The 20,727-nt window shown below is 56.3% G+C and overlaps 1 protein-coding gene across 2 annotated transcripts; it reads left to right on the forward strand.

Moving 5' to 3' along the window:
- The first annotated feature begins 641 nt into the window (after positions 1–641).
- ITGB3 (integrin subunit beta 3) lies at positions 642–19,621 on the forward strand. Of its 2 annotated transcripts, XM_080633278.1 has the most exons (15): positions 642–805; positions 4,638–4,723; positions 8,195–8,387; positions 9,849–10,101; positions 10,282–10,444; positions 11,029–11,190; positions 11,346–11,441; positions 11,635–11,724; positions 12,105–12,239; positions 12,611–13,040; positions 15,644–15,866; positions 16,551–16,651; positions 16,778–16,897; positions 17,599–17,765; positions 18,434–19,621. In XM_080633278.1, exons 1-15 carry the CDS (start codon positions 748–750, stop codon positions 18,497–18,499), a joined length of 2,343 nt encoding a protein of 780 aa, XP_080489404.1. In that variant the 5' UTR covers positions 642–747; the 3' UTR covers positions 18,500–19,621. The 2 variants fall into 2 exon arrangements, 1 of the variants encoding a protein (XP_080489404.1); XR_013958377.1 differs by lacking the exons at positions 17,599–17,765; positions 18,434–19,621 and adding an exon at positions 16,208–16,382.
- The last annotated feature ends 1,106 nt before the right edge of the window (positions 19,622–20,727 follow it).

Genomic DNA, 20,727 nt, shown 5'->3' on the forward strand with positions numbered 1-20,727 from the left:
AGAGGTTTATCAAACCCCTCCAGGAGGCACCCACAAACAGCTCTGGTGTTTCAGGGGGCACAATTCCTCTCCTTGCTCAGTACAGGAGCAAGTTCTGAGGACACAGAGGGGGAAAACCAATACAAGCGAGAAGAAAATCAGGTCTAAACCATCGGACCCTAAGCTGAACTTCCCCCCCCCCCTTGGTGACGGCCAGGTTTACACCCAAACTGCGGCTTTCACCAGGTTCGGATCTCACTCAGCTCCCTGTCTGAGCAGAAACAGTCCCATTTGCACCACTCGGGAGCTGAGAACCCACACCTTCACCTCTCGTCCAACCCCGGGACTCAGCGGCTGCCTTTCCCGCAAGAGTTAACGAAGGGAAGGAGCGAGCAAGGTTTTGCAAGGAGTTAAACCCAGGCAAAAGAGCCTATGGGAAAGAGCCTGTTACCAGCCGTAGGGCTGGAGGTCACCGGCGCTGTGAGCGCTCGCTGCCAGCGTTTATTAAGTCCTTGACGGAGCAAAGCAAAGCGAAGCGAAGGCAAGCATGAGGAGGTGCCGGCAGCGCGGGCGGGGGCACAAACCGGCTCCCAAGTGAGTGACGAGCCAGCGCCGCTTCCTCCCCCCGGCCGGCCCCGCTCGCCGTGTGTCACACACCCAGACCCATGATTCATCTCCTGCGCTGCTCCAAGCCTCCCGAGCTGCTCCCCATCGCTCACGGTGGGGCCGGTCCAAGCAGCCCCCCGCGCTCGGGGCTTGGAGGACGGGATGGGAAAGCTCAGCGTGGCTCTCGGGATCATCGCGCTCTGCGCTGCCGGCGCCTGGGGTAGGTTTGGGAGCGCTGCCGCTCGCTTCGAGCCGGGTCAGTCAGGGGTTGTGCGGCCCAAATTCCCCCAAATCCCAGCACTTTCTCCTTGGGAAAGCGCCCCGAGGGGGGAGCGGGCAGCCTGAAGCTGCTCACACCGGTTGGGTCGTGGATGGGTCGGGGCCAGGCGGGTTTCCCAAAGGTGCTGTAGGATCAGGACGTGGTTTGGGAGTTATTTCCACGCTGGGTGCGGCAAGTTTCTGTTCTGTACCTCCGCTGTGTTTGGCTCCGGGTAAGGGTTTGTAATGGGAGGACCAGGGTGTGACCTGGGCTCCGTCCTTCCTAAATGCACAGAGTTTGCAGGGCAGGTTGGGCGCTGTGGCCGGGTTGGTTTAAAGGCACGGGGTGCGTTTATGTCTTGAGTTCTCTTTTCTCTAATCTGGTGCTTTTAAGAACTGGTTTTAGGATGAGGTGATTTCAGACAGAGGTAATTTGTAGTTTTAACATTTCCAGTGTCTGGAGCATGGAGAAGAGCCGAGAAAAGCGTTTTCTCTCCTCCCCAGATGTGTTCCCGGGGCTCAAAGTAAATCCTGCACCAGTAAAATGGTGTTTTCAGCTCCTGGTTTATAAATGGGTCCCATTGTTTTCGAGGCCAGGCTCTTTGGGCAACGTTGTTCTGTCTAAAGAATTCCAGACTTTGGTGAATTCCCAGGAACAGCCTGAGGCTCTGATCTACCTGATCCCTGCCATCAGCACAGGACATGGGATGACAACCCATTGAGACTATAGAGGTGCAGTTTGGTCCTGTGTATGGGTGCCTGTAAGAAGCTGAGCTCAGTTTGGGCTATTCCCTCCCTGGGATGATGCTTGCAGACAGGGAAAGGGTCAGAGAAAAGCCACAGCCCCAGGATGGCGTTGGCAGAGCAGCCACAAAGGCCTAAGCCTTTATCACTGCATCAAGCAGAAGGATGTCCGGGTGGGTTGTGTCCTTATCGAGTTCTCTAAAATATCATTATCAGGTTTTCTGTGGGCACTTTCTTGCTCCAGTTGGCAGAGGGAGGAAAAACAAAGCATGTGGCTGGCTCATGCGGTGCCTTGAGGTTACTTGGAGTGCAGCTTGGGGGCTGAGTAAGCTTCTCCAGCCGGGGAAGGGTGATGCTGAGCCACAGACGTCTGGGGTATTTCGAGTGCATCATTCCACATCGCTGCCCGGCAGTTCCCATGCTGTTCAGTTCATCTCCCATTTCCTTATGTTTTATGTGCTGGGTTTTCTTTCTGTTTTCAAAGTCCGAGTCTTCAGGATCAGATCATTGTGAGAGGCCAACTGCTTTCGTAGTACTTGGGGTTAGGAGTTTTTATGGCTGCAAAAACAAATCCCAAAGGTCTTGTATCCAGGCAGTGTCCTGAGCCTGGGAAGCGCTGCTTGGGAAGCTCTAGGACCAAACCTGGAGTGTGCTCAAGATCCTCCTCCTCTCTCCTTCGCCTGTGCTGTTGCTCCTACACCATCTCAGGTCTCCATTCCCCACTTCCCTCAAACAGGCAGAGCTGGAAAGGCCAAAGCAGAGATATTTCCACACAGTGAGAGGCTGAGGCTGCCTGCTCACAGCAGGAACAGCCACATCTGGATGGGGAGAACCATGCTAACACCACTGGCACTGGAGCTTTTCGGCCCCTTCCCAGAGGCCAGGTTCCCGGGTTGGGGAAGCATCCTCCATCCCTGGGCATGTGTCTCAGTCATGGGCAATGGAGACCATGGGGACCAGAGGGCTGCATGAGTCTGGGGGCAGGAAGTGACTTGCAGGGACCCCCTGGTCAAAGCCAGCACTGCAGCAATGACGTGGTGACACGATGTGGCTGCAGCCTCGGGCATGGCAGCATCCCTCCTGTAGGACTCTCTGTGATGCAGCCCCATCTAACCCCATGTGCAGCTCCCGTGGCACGGAAGGGGAGCACCAGATCAAGGACCCCTGTGCTGTGGGGTGGGAAGGAAACCACGGAGCCCAGAGGCTGCACACAGGCAGGAGGTAATGCATACCAAACGCTGGGGAGCAGAGGAGCTCTCCAGCCCGAAGGGACAGTCCTGGGGCTCATTATCCCCAGAGCTCAGGTTTCACAGCAGAAGTGGAGGCAGACCCAAGCTTGGAGATCCTCCACATCGTGTTTCAGTGCAGCCTGGGCTCACTGAGACCAGGGTTAACGCTGCACAGGGGAAACTGAGGCACTCGGTTCAAGTCATGGGGAAAGCTGCTCGAGATAGGACTTGGACCAGTGCATCCCATCCTAGGCCAAGCTCAAACCCACCCCTGAGGGAACAAACCCCACACTGGCATTAAGTAAGAGGAGGTCACTGGTGGTCATTAATCCTCTGAGCTTGTCCCTGAGGGCAATGCCAGGGCATAGCCCAAATCCAAGGCACATGGGCTTGGGCTGCAGCCACCAGTGCTTGGCAAGGCAGGAGGGATTCCACACGCAGCAGGAGCTGGCAATGCTGAGAGCCCTTTGCCTTCCCCATACCAAGCCCCAGGCTGACATCCTGTCTGCTCAAGGGTGTGATGCTGCTGCTGCATCCCTGCGTGTCCTTGGTGCACCAGAGATCAACATGTTGCTCCTTTAGGCAATGCTAAATGTGTAATCCTGCCCATCCTCACAGGCTGCAAAGTGTCCCTATGGATGCCACCCTGAAGCTGGTGCTGAGCAGTTGGGGTTTAGCCTTTAAGTCCAGTCACCCTGCATGGGACAAGCAGGGAGGTGGCACGGCCATGGGGCACATCCCCAAGCAGCCACAGCGTGTCCAGCTCAGCCTGTGACACCGCCTCATACGGATGCACACAAGTGTGACATGCGTGCACACACGATGAACACACACACACAGAGCCTAGGCTGCGTGCCGAGGGGCATGAACACACAATGCCGTCACCGTGGTTCTGCCAAGGACCTGACGACACCGTTTCACCATTTCCTCTCTGCTTTGTGTTGCATTTCCTGTGCTCAGAAACACTGGGAGAGCCCTGGGCAGGCACAGGAGGGCACGGGGCAAAGGGGAGACCCCAGCGCTCGCTGCTCCGTGCTTCTGGCTTCCCCAGGCTGCAGCATTCCCATAACCAAGCCCTAAGACGCTTGTGCCCCGGGAGGAACGGTGATGCCACCGCAGCCACATCAGCCATTGACAGCAGGAAACACAGAGCCCCATGGTCTCTGTCCTGACAGGCACTGGAGCTGCCCAGGGCTCCTGCTGGCATTTGAGGTCTCTTCAATCCCCCTCAGGCTTGCAGGACTGGTGCCAGCAGTGCCCAAAGTCCCCATTGCAGCTTCCACTGGCAGAGCCCAACCTTTGCCCAGGGCACCGGCACAACCACAACCGGTTACCAGCACATTCCTGGACTCCCGCCCTTTCCCTCCCCTCGTTTCCCTGTGTCTGAACCTGGGCCAAGAGCAGCTGCTGAGTTTAGTGTGTGCACAAGAAGGCACCGACCACACTGGGTCAGGGGCGATGGGAAGAGGCAGCAGCTCCCCAGCCACCGACAGGGATGCGGGTACCACATTGTGCCCTTGGGAATTCACCCCTGTATCCCAAAACATCAGCAGGGAGGCACAAGGGGACATGGCCTTCACTCCAACACGTGTGGCACTAAAAGGATGGATGCAGGGACCCTTTAAGGAGCTGGCAGGTGGGAAATGATGCTCAATCCCAGGCAGGATGAGACCCACCTGGTACCAAGGTTACAAAAGGAGCACGGAGGCAGCTCCTGGGGTTTGGGGCTGGGAAAGGGATTAGAGCAGAGCCTTGGCTGAGCACTGACACTTCAGCACCTGTGTGGGTGCAGGATGTAACCACGCTGTTTTCCTGTTTCAGGGGGTAACATCTGCACCACCCGAGGGGTGAACTCCTGCAAGCAGTGCCTGGCTGTGAGCCCCCTCTGTGCCTGGTGCTCTGCCGAGGTAAGGCAGGGAAGTGGAGGAGGGAATGAGCCTTTGGGATGGGTGCTGCTCCCTGCGTTACAGCCACAACCTCGATCTCCATCTGTTCCCACCGTGTCTAAACGTGTTTATTGGTGGCATCTGACTCAGACCACAGCTTGGGATGCCCGCTCCTGCCTTGCTCTGAAAACTTGCCCCTTATCTGAGTGCATTGGCAAGAGCTGGTTGGGAAATGCTGGTGCTCCCACTGGAAATTCACTTTGTTAGGAAAAGTACATTTCAAACTTGGTTTACTTTTGGTTTGCTTCTTGATAACCCCTTGTAAAGCACTAAGGCTGAAGCGCTTTACTAAGCACTTTACTAAGGCTAAAGGAGCTTAATTGCTGGAAGGGCTGGAAAAGGAAAAGAGCCTGGGGGGAAGAAGGGAAATCACTGACTAGAAGCTAGGATTTGGGTTTAAAAGCCTTTTGTTGTTGGAAAGAAGGGGAAAGGAAGACAGAGTGCCTGGGATTGGGCTAAAGAGGATGTGAGAGCTGAGTCGTGGCTCTAAAATCACCCTGTTTGGGTAGGTGAGAGCCCCGATGATTTGCCACGTTCCCCTCCAAAAATGCTGCCCTGGGGTTAGTCCATCGGAAGGTAATGGGAGGGAGTTTCCCAACTGGATGGAGCAGCAGCCCCGGGGCAGAGGAGAGGCTGGGACGGGGAGAGGTGATGAAACCTCCTCCTTTGGCAAAGCTTTTCTTCCTTTCTGCTTCTCTACCCGTGAAACCCCCTCTTTCCCCGGCTGAGATGGTGGCGTCGGGATCTGGGGCAAAGCAACCCAAGCTGGAAACCGCTGTTGGGTTGTGCCTGCATGGCCCGATGCTTTGGGCTCAGTGTGGAGGGGATGCCTCTGCTCGCTGTGCCCATCGGCTCCCGGTGTGAGTAAAGATGCTTGTGCCCATCTTGTCTCCGGCAAGCGGTGTGATAAGGAGCCTCGCTCCCCGCTCCGGAGCGGGAACGGGGTTGGGTTTGTTCCTGGGAGCGGTGATGCTCGGGGCTTGGTTTTTCCTCCACATCAGCAAAGGTTCCCAAAAAAGGAAATCTTTCCATGGCTGCTCATGGACGTGACAAGCAGGGAGGGAGCCGCCAGCAGCCGGCCCCCGGAGAGCCGGGCTCTGCCTCCAACATCTGGACCGCATTGGCTGAGCACAGCACATGAGGGCTCTCGGTGTGGGTTTGTTTAATTTCCCAGGGGTGGGGAGGTCTCCGATACTGTGCCCCCCCCCCCGTCCCTCCCTTAGTTTTTAAAGGGAAAGTGTCCTTATTTGTGCTCCTGCTGCTCCTTTCCCACCCACACAGCCTCCCCAAGCAGCCCTTATCTGCTGCTCCATCCTGCCTTTGGACAAGAGAAGGATTTCATTGTGGTTTCGTGAGGCTGATGCAGAGGGAATTGAGTTTTATTTAGTTTTCAGGAAGTTTGACTGCTTTTACCCCAATAGATGTGCCCATCTGCTTCCCTTTTCCATTGGGAAGTGCCAGCCAGCCTGTAACACTGAGATGTGGCTTTAAAATCATTTGGGAGGTTGTTGGGACACATCTTCCAGTGTCTCACCCTCTCTGGTTGCCTTGGAGGAAAGGGGGAGGCAAAGCTGAACCAGGGTTTTGTTCTAGAGAAGCTGCTGGAAGGTTTTAGCTTAATCTGCTGTGGCCTCTCTGCTTTGGGGCCTCTCCTGCATAGAGCTGATGCTCTATGTGGCTGCCTCGGACATGAAAATGGAGATGTCCTGGGGATGCAGGAATTCCCACAGCTGCCTGTGCTGGGAGCTTGGGAATGGAGCTGGCTCTGCCAGCACCCTGCCTGGTCCTGCCCTCACTCACAAGGGATGCAGGCAGCAATCCATATCATCAAGTGTTCCTTTAGTGCTACGGTGGCTTTTTCCTTTGCCTTTCGCAGAAGTTTTGTTGCTGGGGAAGTTCCTGTGAGTCCTGGGTCCCTCATAATACTTAGGGCTCCAGGGGAAGGGGTTAAATAGCATCTCCATGGGAATCTCGAAGCTGGAATGATGTTGTTAATCCCATAAGGTGCTGTGTGGCCTGGGAGTTTCCCAGCATCTCCAGGTATCACCCGAGAGCCCAGCCTGCCTTTACTCTCATGCTTTTCCAGTGATTTCTCCACCTGGGACAGGAATGTGAGTGATGATGGATAGGATGTGGCGTAAACCAGGCACCTCTTCCAGCAACAGGGAGCCCTGTGGGGTTAGGTGGGTTCAAGGCAGCTAAATGAGAGGGATGAGCTGTCCTCTTGGGCAGCAGTGTGCTGGCCAGGCAGTGAGGGTGGGAGCAGGAGGCTGCAGGAACAAGTCCGCTGATGCATTTGCTGATGTATTCTCTGGCTATCGCTTCACACTGTTTCCAGAGGGCTCTCAGCCAGCATAAAACACACACATTCATTCCAGGGGTCAGGCAGCCTCGGATGATGTCCTGCATGGCGAAACCGGCCAGCACGGGGAGGCTGCAGTTAGGATCCAGCTGAACCAGCCCCAGCAGGACTTGTTCTACCTCCCTTTACTACAAGCAAAGGCTGTGCTGGTCGTCTGCTGTAGACTTTGAATGTAGGAAGGCTTGGGCTGTGGGAGGGAGATGGAGAAACCCTTCGGAGGGGAGGGAGCCTCTTGGCAGTGTTGGGCTGGGAAACAAATTCCTCCCGTATCTGTCTCCATGAGAAGCCAAAGCGACCAGAGCCCTTCTGAATGTGCCGTGATAAGGGCAAGGAGCCAGGAGCTTTCTAGGAAAGAGGGACATGGCCAGACCCCATCGTGACTCCACACGTTGTGCTTCCGGCCCACGAAGGGCGCTTGATGGCTTCTCCCACAGCCCTTTTTGCTCCTTCACTCCTTTTTTGGTTCTCCTTTCTCCTGGCTGGCTCCATCCTGCAGGAAGCTGGAGAGCTCGAGATAAGCCTGAAGTGTTCTTGCACAGGAACCCAGCATCGCTCCATGCAATGGGCTCCCCAGAGCAGGGACCAGGGCTGAAACAGAGGGGTTTCTAAAGGCACGGTAAATGAAAGTGGGAAAAGGTGGCTCGTCTTTTGCCGTGGTTGAGGCAAGAAGTCCCAGCCTCTGTTCCTCATCTCCTGCCATGTTCTCATCCCTCTTCACCCTCTTCTGGCCATCCCACATAAAGGGGCTTTCCTTTTAGCTTGGCCAAAACCAAACCTGAGGCTCCAGCAGCTGGGAGTGGGTTTGGCAGGGGTCTGTTATCCCTCGCTCCTTGGCAGGGGTTGCTGAGCTCCACCAGAGCACAGCAGACCAAAACCTGCCCTGAACCCCAGCAGGACTTGTCCAACATCTCCCTTGAGCAGAGGCATCGTGCCCCAAAGCACCTCTTATCCTGGTCTCCTGCATTAGGTGTGCTAAAGGAGCTCTCCAGTGGAAAAGGAGGCCCTCCTTGTGCTGTAACCATGGGGGTTCCTGGGGGAGCCTGGCTCCTGACCGTGTGCCTTCCCTGCAGGTCTTGGCACAAGGGTCCCCTCGCTGTGACCTGCGCACCAACCTCCTGGAGAGCGGCTGCGGGCACGACTACATCGAGTTCCCCAGCAGCAGCGTGACCATCCTGGAGGCCAGGCCCCTCAGTGACAAGGGCTCAGGGAGCTCCATCACCACCCAGATGAGCCCCCAGAGAATACGGCTGAACCTGCGGCCAGGTACGAGCCTCCAACTGCCATGGGAAGGGGGGATGCAGGAGGAATAACTCAAAGGGCTCAAGTGATGAGTGAGCCATCACTGCCTCGCTAACTCTTGTGTCCACGGCAGGCAATGCCAAGCTGGGAGCTGCACCAAACCCTCCATGAGCATCCCTGCTGGGCAGGCAGGCTGTCTGCAAAGTGATCAGTCTCTTGGCTCAACCCTGCCTTATCCCCATGGGCAGGATGGGATACAGCAACTTCAACAACACATGGGCTTATTTTATCAAGCCATTTAGACCTTGGCCACAGCTGCTGTACTCTAAATGCTTTGGTGGAGGTCAGCTCATATCTAACAAGCTGTAGAGCAGCTGGAAGGGTTGGGCTGCCAACAGGTCCCTGTGATTCCTTAGGCTTGTTTCAGGCAAGCTGGAGACAATTAACTGTGATGGTCGTTTGCCAGCATGGAGGAGTTCCAAGTGATGCCAAGCAGGAGGCAGAACTAACAGGCATCACTCTCCCAAGGTCACAAAACCGGTTTGGGGATGTGGAGCAAGTGGTGCCGTCACTGTGCTCTGTCCCATGTGCAGCCCTTCCCCTGCCATCCATTCATGGATGACTCTTCCAGTCTCAGCAGGAACAATTTTGGCTCCTTGTGCTCATTAAAGCCCAGATATCGGTGGCTGATAGCACATTCTTGGGCCTTCCAGAGAGGAGTCCTCACCCTGTATGTCTGAAGTGTCCCCATGCGATGGGGACATGTAGCTGCTAAGTGGCCTTTGTAGATATTTGGCAGGGTAGTTGTCGTGCTCTAGGGAGGAACAGATACAGTGTGCAGTGTTGCAGTCCCTGTTTCTTGGAAGCAGAAGAAGAAAACCCCAGTTGATCTCTTCCCAGCCAAGGCTTGGCGTGAGTCATTGGCCTCGACTCATTAATCAAGACCAAATGTTGAAGGGGTTAAGTAGGACAGGTCACAGCCCATGGCCCACAAGCTCAGAGTCCTGGTTTTAGCTCTACAAGGAGAACAGATGCTCTCTGAGCACTAAGTTGAGCCCCCTGACTGGGTGGTGACTACATGGAGGAGTCAAGACGGAGGGAACAGGGATGGGGAAGGCCCCTGGAGATGCTCAGAGTTCTTGATTGCTCAGGGAAGTCCGAAGCAGCCCTGGTAATCCCTGTATCCACACGCTGGGTCTTCCACTCGCTCCATCCATTACGTGTTGGTCATGCTGTTCATGCAGCTTGTGGGGACCAGCTCTGGGCAGGAGGTTTGGAGAACAGGACCTATAAGCACCTTTGCATCTCCAAGGTGCAGCACCCTGCCCAAAGGGCTTTGCCCCTTTGTGTCTCCTCCCCCCAGAAGCTTTAAACCATCTCCTTGGGTTATTGCTGACCCCATAGGTTGATTTTTCTCCCTAGTCCTGCAGTGATCCCCCCCTGCTCCTCCTAGGAGAGGATCTCTCACTCCCTGTCACATTACAGATGATTCCCAAATCTTCCGTGTCCAAGTGCGTCAAGTGGAAGACTACCCCGTGGACATCTACTACCTGATGGACCTGTCCAACTCCATGAAGGACGATCTGAGGAACATCCAGAACCTGGGCACAAAGCTGGCCAGTGAGATGCGCAAGCTCACCAGCAACCTACGCATCGGCTTTGGAGCCTTTGTGGACAAGCCCATTTCCCCCTACATGTACATCTCCCCTCCAGAAGCCATCATCAACCCTTGCTATGAGTAAGAAAGTGACTTCTAAAACTCCCAGCAGGACAGAGCCCTTCTCTTAGGACATGTGGTTGATTCACCAGCCCCTGGCTGTGTCCTTGGGCTCTTGGGGTGGTTGAGTCCCTCCAAGCATCCTGGATGGGCCCATGGGAGGTGGGATCTGATCCTCATGCCCTGCCTGATGTCCTGCAGGATCGGGGAAACCTGCCTGCCCATGTTCGGGTACAAGCACGTCCTGTCGCTCACGGACGAGGTGACCCGCTTCAACGAGGAGGTGCGGAAGCAGAGCGTCTCAAGGAACCGCGACGCGCCCGAGGGTGGCTTCGATGCCATCATCCAGGCCACTGTGTGCGATGTAAGGGGCAAGAAGGCCTGGCTGGGGCTGGGAGATGGTCATTGGTTGGGCCTGGTGGGTTGGCAGTGGCCATCCAAGCCCACCGGGACAGGTGCATAAGCCCTGTGGAGCTGCTGCGTGGCTCAGATCTGCAGAGGATGAGCATTCAACCTGAATGTTTCTAGGCCACCAGCCAAGGCAAGGGAAGAGCAGGGCCCTTATATGGTTCTGGGAGGAAAGAGGAGCAGATCAGGTACCTGGGAACTCATGATTACAGAATCATGGAATGGTTTGGGCTAGGAGGAACCATAAAGCTCATCCAATTACAATCCCCTGCCACGTGCAAGGACACCTTCCACTAGGGCAGCTTGCTCCAAGCCCCATCCAACCTGGCCTTGAACACTGCCAGGGATAGGGCATAATGATCCCATGTCATCCCTGCAGTAACCAGCCCAAAAGAGGCATTATCTCCTGCGCCTGCACCTTGATTTTGCTGGGAATGGGAGGGATTGCAGCCCATATCCATGACCTGGGGCATGCAAAGGCAGTAGCAGGGTGATGGCACATAGGGCTGCTGCACAACTGGGAGCTGTCTTTCACTACAGGAGAAAATCGGCTGGAGGAATGATGCTTCCCACCTCCTCGTCTTCACCACGGATGCCAAGACCCACATCGCACTGGATGGCAGGCTGGCTGGCATTGTGCAGCCCAACGATGCCCAGTGCCACATTGACAAGGACAATTTCTACTCTGCCTCCACCACACTGGTAAATCCCAAGCTCCATGATGGGGTTGTTGAGACCCTTCTGTTGAGGACCCCCATGGGATGGGAGAGGTGATCTGGCCATGGCTGGAGAGCATGATGGGGACCCGGGTGGTTGGGGGTACATGTTCTTAGGGTACAGCCTCTCCTCCTCCCCAGGACTATCCCTCTCTGGGCCTGATGACTGAGAAGCTCTCCCAGAAGAACATCAACTTGATCTTTGCTGTGACAGATACAGTGGTTGGCCTCTACCAGGTAACAACCCCTGCGCAAAGCCACCTTCTTAGGGGACTGGTGGATCCCAAGGAGCACCCTTCGCAGCTGGCCATGGACGGCTCCATATAGCCTGGAGGTCTCCTGTCCTATCAAAGCTCATAGGGAAGCTCCCATGTGCCCAGACAGGGTTTGGCTAAGTCACAAGCGACCCATGCTTATGATATTCCTGCAGAACTACAGCGAGCTGATCCCAGGCACAACCGTGGGCACCTTGTCCAGAGACTCCAGCAACGTCCTACAGCTCATAGTGGACTCCTACGGGGTGAGTGTGCGACGTGATGGCCCCACACAGCTCTCTCCCTCCCAAAATAGCCACTGCTTCACACTGCAAACAGCCCACACAGAGCTGGCAGCTCCCCAGCCCCGAGCATCCTTCCTGGGCCAGCTGTGAGCATCTGCCTCCACCCATGCGTGCGGGAATGCTGGGGAAGGGAGGTCACTGTGGTCACTGCCTGCCCCTTCCCATCCTCGAAGGCATTTCCCAATGGGGAACGATGTAGCCAAGTCCTGAGAAAGACTCAAGGCTCTTGGCTGCTTTTCCGTGTGCGTGGGAGCATCGTGGTGGAGCAGGAGCCCCATCCCAGGGGCTGGTCCCTGCCCAGCCTCTGCTGTCACCTTCAACCCTCCTCTCTCCTCCCCTAGAAAATCCGCTCCAAGGTGGAACTGGAGGTGCGTGACCTCCCTGAAGAGCTGTCCCTGGCCTTCAATGCCACCTGCCTCAACGACGAGGTCATCCCTGGGCTCAAGTCTTGTGTGGGGCTCAAGATTGGGGACACGGTGAGGATCCTGTTCATGGACTTGGTTTTTCTCCCCCTCCATGTAGAGCCTGATGCTCTCCATCACCACCACCTCCTTGCACTACCTCCTCCCTGGTGACACGGGGATCTCTGCAGTGGAAAGAGGAGTCCAGCAAGGATGAAAATGCTTTTCTGAGTCTGCTGGATGCAAACTCTATGGTTCAATAGCTCAGGCTGGGCTGCTGGGTGCAGTGAATGGGATTCAGCCTGGTTACTGTGGCAGGCCCGAACTATGTCGGGACGGCTCTGAAAAGCCCAAAGCAATGTGATGGGTCCCATTTCTGGGCTCCCTGGGTACCACGATGTGGTGCTGATGGTACTGATGGCCGGATGCTCCCCCTTGCCCCCCAGGTGAGCTTCAGCATCGAGGCCAAGGTCCGGGGATGCCCGCGGGAGCGGGAGAAATCCTTCACCATCAAACCCGTGGGCTTCAAGGACAACCTGACCGTGGTGGTGAACTTCGACTGCGACTGCTCCTGCGAGAGCCAAGCAGAGGCCAACAGCTCGTCCTGCAGCGGAGGCAACGGCACCCTGGAGTGCGGTGTGTGCCGCTGCAACGCCGGGCGCCTGGGCTCGCACTGTGAGTGCTCAGAGGAGGAGTACAACCCCTCGCAGCAGGACAACTGCAGCCCGCGGGCAGGCCAGCCCCTCTGCAGCCAGCGCGGGGAGTGCATCTGCGGGCAGTGCGTGTGCCACAGCAGTGACTTCGGGAAGGTGACGGGCAAGTACTGCGAGTGCGACGACTTCTCCTGCGTGCGCTTCAAGGGGCAGATGTGCTCGGGTGAGTGGTGGGCATGGTGCGGATCAAGGTGCTCATGGCACTCAAGGTCATGGAGAAGGTGGCACCAGCTGTTTTGGGGGTTGTCCAAGGCGCTGTCCCTTGTTGCTCGGCAATGGCTCTCCCTGGACCACAACAGGAGAAGGGAATAGCGATAGGAAGAGGGGGTGATGAGTTCAAACTTTGAATCATAGAATAGTTAGGGTTGGAAAGGACACCAAGATCATCAAGTTTCAATCCCCCTGCCATGGGCAGGGACACCTCATACTAAACAGGGGAAGTTCAGGTTAGATGTAAGGAAGCTCTTCCCTGTGAGGGTGCTGAGGCGCTGGCCCAGGGTGCCCAGAGAAGCTGTGGCTGCCCCATCCCTGGCAGTGTTCAAGGCCAGGTTGGACACAGGGGCTTGGAGCAAGCTGCTCTAGTGGAAGGTGTCCCTGCCCGTGGCAGGGGTTGGAGCTGGAGGAGCTTTACACCCATTCTAACCCAAACCATTCTATGACCAGCCCTGGGTTTGAAGCGATGCCAGGGGAATTACTCCCTTTTTGGCAGCTGGTGTCACCTCCTGTGCCTGGGCTGCAGGGTTAAAATCAGACCTCGGTCCTTGCTTAGACTCAGAACTCCCATCAAGGGGGCTGGTGGGTACCCAGGGGTGAGCAGGGCAGGGACCCTGCTGGATTCACAGCACTCAACACATCAGAGGTATTGTTCTGCAGGAGGAAAGCCCAGGGTGTAGGGAGAGGCATGGGGAGAGGCAATTTTTATCCTCCACTCAGTTCTTGAGGACTCCCTGTTGGCAAAAGCATTGCGGAAGTGAATCCTCTCCCTCTCTGGCCTTGCAGCATCTCCTCTCCTGAACAATCATCTCTTCCATGTGCTACCAGACTGCCCTGCTCCAGCCCTGGCTGCTGCTTCTCTCCTCACTGGGGAGACAGAATCAGGTCCTTGGGTTCTCCACCCATGCCAGGCACTGGGGAAGGAGTCCCTCTCTGTAGGACACCCACCCCAGCAATGGTTTCACGTGTCCTGATGTGCCTCTTCCCCATAGAGGGTTTCCCCCATCCACTTCTCCAGTAAGCACTGGAGCTCTGAGTGAACCCCCAAGCTCTACCCCATCCTCTCAGTGGATGCAAGAGGGGTGGCAGTGCCCGAGACTGGGGCATGAAACTGTGGCACACCCCAGAAGAGATTAAAGGAGGGATGAGGAGAGGGGCAGCCACCCCTTTTCCTGTTCCCATCCTTCCCCTGTATGTCCCCAGATTGAGTTTTTGGGACCTCTCCTGCCCCTCAGCCCAGCATCAGCCTCTGTGCTGCTGGGATTGGTGCTTTACCTTATCAGCCTCCTGCTAACACAGCTGGAAATGTTGGGTTTTCCCTCACCCTGCACAGTCCGTGCCCCCGTGCTCCCGGGCGCCTGTTCCTGCCGTCTGTTTGCACAACCACTCACTGCCTGTTTGCACAAGGGCTGCTGATGCTCTGCCCCAGCCTGGCTGAGCTGCTCATTAACCTGCTCTGGCTGACCCTGCCGGCATCCATCCCACCCCACTGAGCCACTGGAGAAGAGAAGGCTGCATGGAGACCTCAGAGCAGTGTTCCAGTATCTGAAGGGGGCCTATAAGGATGCTGGAGAGGGATTCTTCATTAGGGACTGTAGTGATAGGACAAGGGGTGATGGGTTCAAACTTAAACAGAGGAAGTTTAGATTGGATATAAGGAAGAAATTCTTTACTGAGAGGGTGCTGAGGCACTGGAATGGGTTGCCCAGGGAGGCTGTGAATGCCCCATCCCTGGCAGTGTTCAAGGCCAGGTTGGACAGAGCCTTGGGTGCCATGGTTTAGTGGAAGGAGTCCCTGCCCATGGCAGGGGGGTTGGAACTGGATGATCTTAAGGTCCTTTCCAACCCTAACTATTCTATGATTCTGTGTTTCCATGTCCTGCCACCCGATGTGCCGCTGTTTTCCTGTGACTCAGCCTGAGGTCCTCATTCACGGGGTTACACGTTGATTTCTCATGCCGATGTCCCACAGGCAGTGGTGGGGATCATTCCTGGCCAATCTCCTGCTGGGAGCAGCATTCCTGACATGCCCCAGTGCACTCAGGGCTTGGGACAGGCCGGCGTGTGCCGGCTCCGTGGCATTCCCATCGCTTACTGTGTCTTTGAGCTGTAATCAAACCACAATGCAAATAGCTCCAGGCTTTGGCAGGGTTTGAGCATGTCTGTCTGATTAAGCCAGTCTGAGAGTGCAGAGCTTGTTGGGCCTTTCTCGGCAGTCAGCTTCTGCTGCCTGGTCCGGGACTGGGAATAAAGCGGGATTTGGGGGTTTAACCTGGCTCAATCTGAAATTGAAAGCCAAAGCCAAGCTTGACTAACTCAGAGCTGGATCTGATTGAGCATCTCCTGCTGCTGCTGCTGGCAACGTGGGTTGGTTGGGTAGAATAAGAGGAGCACTGGGGTTGCAGCAAAGGTTTAATGTGAGCTGCATCCCACCCCATGGACAGTAGAAAGGGGTTGTCCTGGGTCCTGCCATGCCACCAACCCCATCTGGGTGACTGCTATTGGGATCTACGGGGATGCTCAAGGGTCCTGATGGCCTCTGGCTTGTCCCCAGGCCACGGGCAGTGCAGCTGCGGGGACTGTCTGTGCGACCCGGACTGGACCGGCGACTACTGCAACTGCACCACGCGCACCGACACGTGCATGTCCAGCACCGGGCTGGTGTGCAGCGGCCACGGCTCCTGCGTCTGCGGCAAGTGCGACTGCACCCAGCCCGGCTCCTATGGGGACACCTGCGAGAAGTGCCCCACGTGCCCGGACGCCTGCACCATCAAAAAGTGAGCAAGGGCAGAGCTGGGCCCGGTCCTACCCCACTGAGGAGCTGGGGTGGGTCATGGAGATGCCACATAGCATGGATTGGGTTGGAAAGCACCTGAAAAGAGACCTTTCACTGGAGCAGCTTGCTCCAAGCCCCTGTGTCCAACCTGGCCTTGAGCACTGCCAGGGATGGGGCAGCCACAGCTTCTCTGGGCACCCTGGGCCAGTGCCTCAGCACCCTCACAGGGAAGAGCTTCTGCCTTATCTTCAACCTGAACTTCCCCTGTTTCAGTTTGAACCCATCACCCCTTGTCCTATCGCTCCTGTACCTGATGAAGGCCCCTCTCCGGCATCCTTGTAGTCTCCTTCAGACACTGGAAGCTGCTCTGAGGTCTTCACACAGCTTCTCCAGGCGGAACAGAACCCATCCCTGGCAGTGTTCAAGGCCAGATTGGACACAGGGGCTTGGAGTAAGCTGCTCTAGTGGAAGGTGTCCCTGTCCGTGCCATTGGAGTTGGAACTGGATGAGCTTTAAGGTCCCTTCCTACCCAAACCATCCATGGTATCCCATCAGTGAGTCGGCAGCAGGAGCTCTCACACCCTGCAGCCTGGCTGGGTTGGGACTGCAGTGACTTCTGCTGCCCGAGATGCAAGGTGTGAGCATGGGGGAGCTCACGGCACCTCTCTGCTCTCCTCTCCCCCAGGGAGTGCGTGGAGTGCAAAAAGTTTGAGCGGGGCACGCTGGTGGAGCAGCAGTCCTGCAGCCGCATGTGCCGCGATGAGATTGAGACCGTGCAGGAGCTCAGTAAGAGAGAGCCCCAATCCCGGCCCTGAAGAGTGGGAATGGGGGGGAAGATGCGTCCACCACCCCCTTTCCCTCCCCATGGGCACCCCCCTTACCCGGGGGGCCCTGAACCTCTTGCTCTGGCAGTTGACAGGGGCAAGGATGCTGTGAACTGCACCTACAAGGATGAGAACGACTGCGTGGTGCGGTTCCAGTACTATGAGGACTCCAGCGGCAAGTCCATCCTCTATGTTATTGAGGAGCCCGGTAAGAGCCAGCTGGGGGGATGCCGAGGGAGCTGTGCTGGGTTTCTGTGTTGAGTGGAGAGATTGGGCTTGATCCTAAAGCTCTTTTCCAACCTATGGAATCTATGCTTTTGAGTGCCTGTTGTACCTCCCCCCAGCCAGGTTCATGGGCACAGGGGCTCGTGAGGGAGGTTAAAGAGCTGCTTTGTTCCCTGCTCCATGCCACAGGGTGTGATTTCCTGCCTCTGTCTCATGTTTCTCCATCTCTTCTTGGCTATTTCACACCCTGCACTGAGGCCAAGGATGGGGGCTCAACCTTCCCACTGCCCTCATCCTGCTTCTGGCTCCAGGGGGTGATGCTACTTCAGAAGCAGATAGGAGCTGGCTCCCATTAGCCAGGGCTGGGATACAGCAGAGCATCCCTGGGGTCTCCAGAGACCTCAAGGTCTGAGCTGGAGGTTGCATATCCTTCCAAAGCAGGGCCATGGAAGCAGCCCCCAGCAGGGCTGCAGTCCACCCTACAGACAGGAGCTTCAGGATCTCAGCATGTGCACCCCGTGGATGGGATCCTCCTATATAGAACCTGCTGTGCTCAAGGAGGAAGGCTCCTGCTGTCTAATAGGGCAGGATGAAGCCCTCCTAAGTCCAGAGCACCTCCATGCACTTATGGCCAAGCAGCCCCAGAGCTGAGCCTCCCCAACCCTGCCCTTCTCCCTCCTCCAGACTGTCCGAAGGGGCCGGATGTCCTGGTGGTCCTGCTCTCCGTGATGGGTGCCATCCTGCTCATCGGCCTCGCTGCTCTGCTCATCTGGAAGCTCCTCATCACCATCCACGACCGCCGGGAGTTCGCCCGTTTCGAGGAGGAGAAGGCCAGGGCCAAGTGGGACACGGTGAGGACCGGTGGGTTGGGAGGCCCTGGATCTGAGTGGATCCAGATCCCAGTGCTCCCAGCATAAGAGCCCAGTTGCTGTCTGTGGTCCCTGGGCATGGTCCTTAGGGACCAGCTTGCTCCATCCCCCTATGAAGCGCGATGGACTCAGGGTGACACTGCCCAACCTGGACACCCCTTCCAGTGTGGTCCCACAGGATGTGTATGGGTGATAGCACATGTCCTACATGATTTTCCCACCTCTAGCTTATCCCAAGCATTGTCACCAGCGTGATCCTCTTACTCATTGCCCACACCAGTGCTTCCATCTTGTGAGCAAGGCAGAAAGTCCCTCCTGCCACGGGATACTGGAAGAGCTGAGGCACCCAGAGCACAAGGGCTGGGATAGCACCAGTGCCTGTCCCTCACTTCCTCCTCTCCCCAGAGGGAAGGGATGGAGAGGCGTGGGATGATTCTCTCAGGAGCTCTTGCTGCCTTTCTCCACCTCCACAGCAGCTTCTCCCTGCTTTCTCCCACGAAACTTATAGGCTGAAGCCTTGAATGGAGAAGATACGGATCAACCACTCAATGCTGAACTGGTGCCTCAGTTTCCCCAGCTGTAAAGTAGAACGAATGCTGATGCCAAGCACAAAATGATGATGCTCTTTTTACTCCTTCTCCTTCTTCCAGGGCCACAACCCTTTATATAAAGAGGCTACATCTACCTTCACCAACATCACGTACCGCGGGAACTGAGGATGCCGCATCCAGCACTGCCATGGGATCACCCTATGTGATCTGTTGGAGTCCAGTTTACAGAAGAGCTCGAGTGTGTTTCTGTGTGTGTGTGAATGTCTGCGTGTAATTTAACAACCCCTTGACTGCCTCCAGAGCCCTGTAACCGCAGGGATGTGCTTGCCATGGCAAACCTCTCGTTCTTACCTCGGTGGGTCGCCCCGCAGGAGCCGGCGGCCCCTCCATACACTGAACACGGAGAAACGGGACTTTTTCTGCCTGGCCAGTTTGTGAACCCTTTGGTGCTCATTGGGCCAAGTGGATTTCATGAGCAGATGCTCAAACCAGGTGCTGAGCTGTGATCTCCTCCTTGGCCTGTGCTGGTGAAGCTCTGCCTGTTCCAAGCATACCTTCATGCACTGGACAGATGTGGACCCCTTGGGTACAGGAGCCATCATTCAGCTTTGTGGGTTGAGGACACTGCTCAAGCAACCCATCAGCCCTGTGTTTCTGGCAATACTCTGGCCCAGGATGGTGTAAAGCAGTGCTCCGGCATCATGGTGCCCTTCATCTTCCACCATTGGCCAACTCTATGTAGCATCAGCTGTGCTGGTCCCAGCTGCAGCCCCTGGGCTGGTGCTGAGCTCCCTATGTCCCCCTCCACTGTCTCCATGCCACAAAGCACACAGATGCCCAGGCAGCAGCCTCAGGAATGCTGTGCTGCCCATTATCCCCTGAGCCTGGCCACCTTTCTTCCTTTGCAGTGCTGTTTGGGCTCTGTAACTGTACCAAGCTTGGTTTTCTGGTTCTAGAAGAGCAGGCACCATTCAGATTGTGTCCTGCTGCCGAAGCTCTGCGTCACCCATGGGTTGTCCTGTGGGGAAAAACAAAGCAATGTCCTGATAGCAGAGCTTGCTCTAACAGTGCTGCTGCCCTGCCCCAGGCAGAGCACGGTGGCTCTAAGGGGTAGCTTCGTCCCCCTTAATTGCACCAAAAAGCATCAGTGCCTGGTGTGGGGCTGGACCCGAGGGCTCCAGTTGGCTGAGTTGGTGGTGGCTGTGTCCCTGCTCCCTGGTTGTGGGGGAGCAGGGGCAGGGGTTGGATGGGCAGCACCAGAGCACCATGGAAATAACCATCGATACAATAAAAGATGTCAAACACAACAGGTTGAGGGTGAATTGTGGCTCCTGGGGAGAGCAAAGCCTCCTGTAAGGCTCCTCTTTGTTTCACTTGTTATGGGCTAAGTGAATCCAAGGATGCGCTAAGTGTTCCCAGCCAGGGTGTATGGTGGAGGAGGGCAGCATCACCACCTGCCTGCTGAGTGTATGAGAACTATCAGTGGCTTTTGGAAGAGGGAAATTCTGCTCTTAGTAATGCTTGAATGCTTAGTAATGCTTGACATGAGTTTATTCCTAGGGGTAATTCCAGCCCTTCAGAGAACACGTTCAGGTGATGGTCTACGTTTCCTTCCCATGGCTGTTTGGGGGGTTTTATTTTACTTTCTTTATTCCTTGCTATAATTTAACGGCTTTAACCTGCCAGAGGGGAGACTGAGCTGAGCTCTTAGGCAGAAGCTCTTCCCTGTGAGGGTGCTGAGGCGCTGGCACAGGGTGCCCAGAGAAGCTGTGGCTGCCCCATCCCTGGCAGTGTTCAAGGCCAGGTTGGACACAGGGGCTTGGAGCAACCTGCTCCAGTGGAAGGTGTCCCTGCCTGTGGCAGGGGTTGGAGCTGGACGAGCTTTAAGGTCCCTTTAACCCACACCAGGCTGTGATGCTATGGTGGCTCTATGCAAGCTGGGCAAGGGGCTGCGGGGACACCCAGCGGCCACTCTTCAAAGCAGCATTTTGCCTGGTTCTCTCTTCCCCCCTCAGCCCCGCACCCTGGACCAGAGTGTTCAGGGCAGCACCCGGTGCCCGCGGCTACACTGCGGGTTGAGGAGGGTGTCCCAGCACCCAAGTGAGCTCTGGGGTTGGACTGGGTTGGATCTGCCCCCAGGAGAAGCACTTCAATTGCAGGGTGGGCTGAGGGGAAGGCAAAGGGATGCTCAAGGCTACAACACGAAGGAGCAGGATGAGACCACCGAGCTGGCTGGCTGAGTGGAAGAGGGAGTTTGGGGTACAGGGCTTTCACTCGATCCCTCTGTGCTTGCCCTGAAGCAGCACTTGGTTTGGGTCCCCACTCCATGATGCTGCAGAGCTTGGAGGTCACCCCGCGGTGTAGGGCAGTCACCCACTCTGAGAACTGCACCC

The sequence above is a fragment of the Psittacula echo genome, assembly GCF_963264785.1.
Source record: "Psittacula echo genome assembly, chromosome: 23".
Taxonomy (NCBI): domain Eukaryota; kingdom Metazoa; phylum Chordata; class Aves; order Psittaciformes; family Psittacidae; genus Psittacula; species Psittacula echo.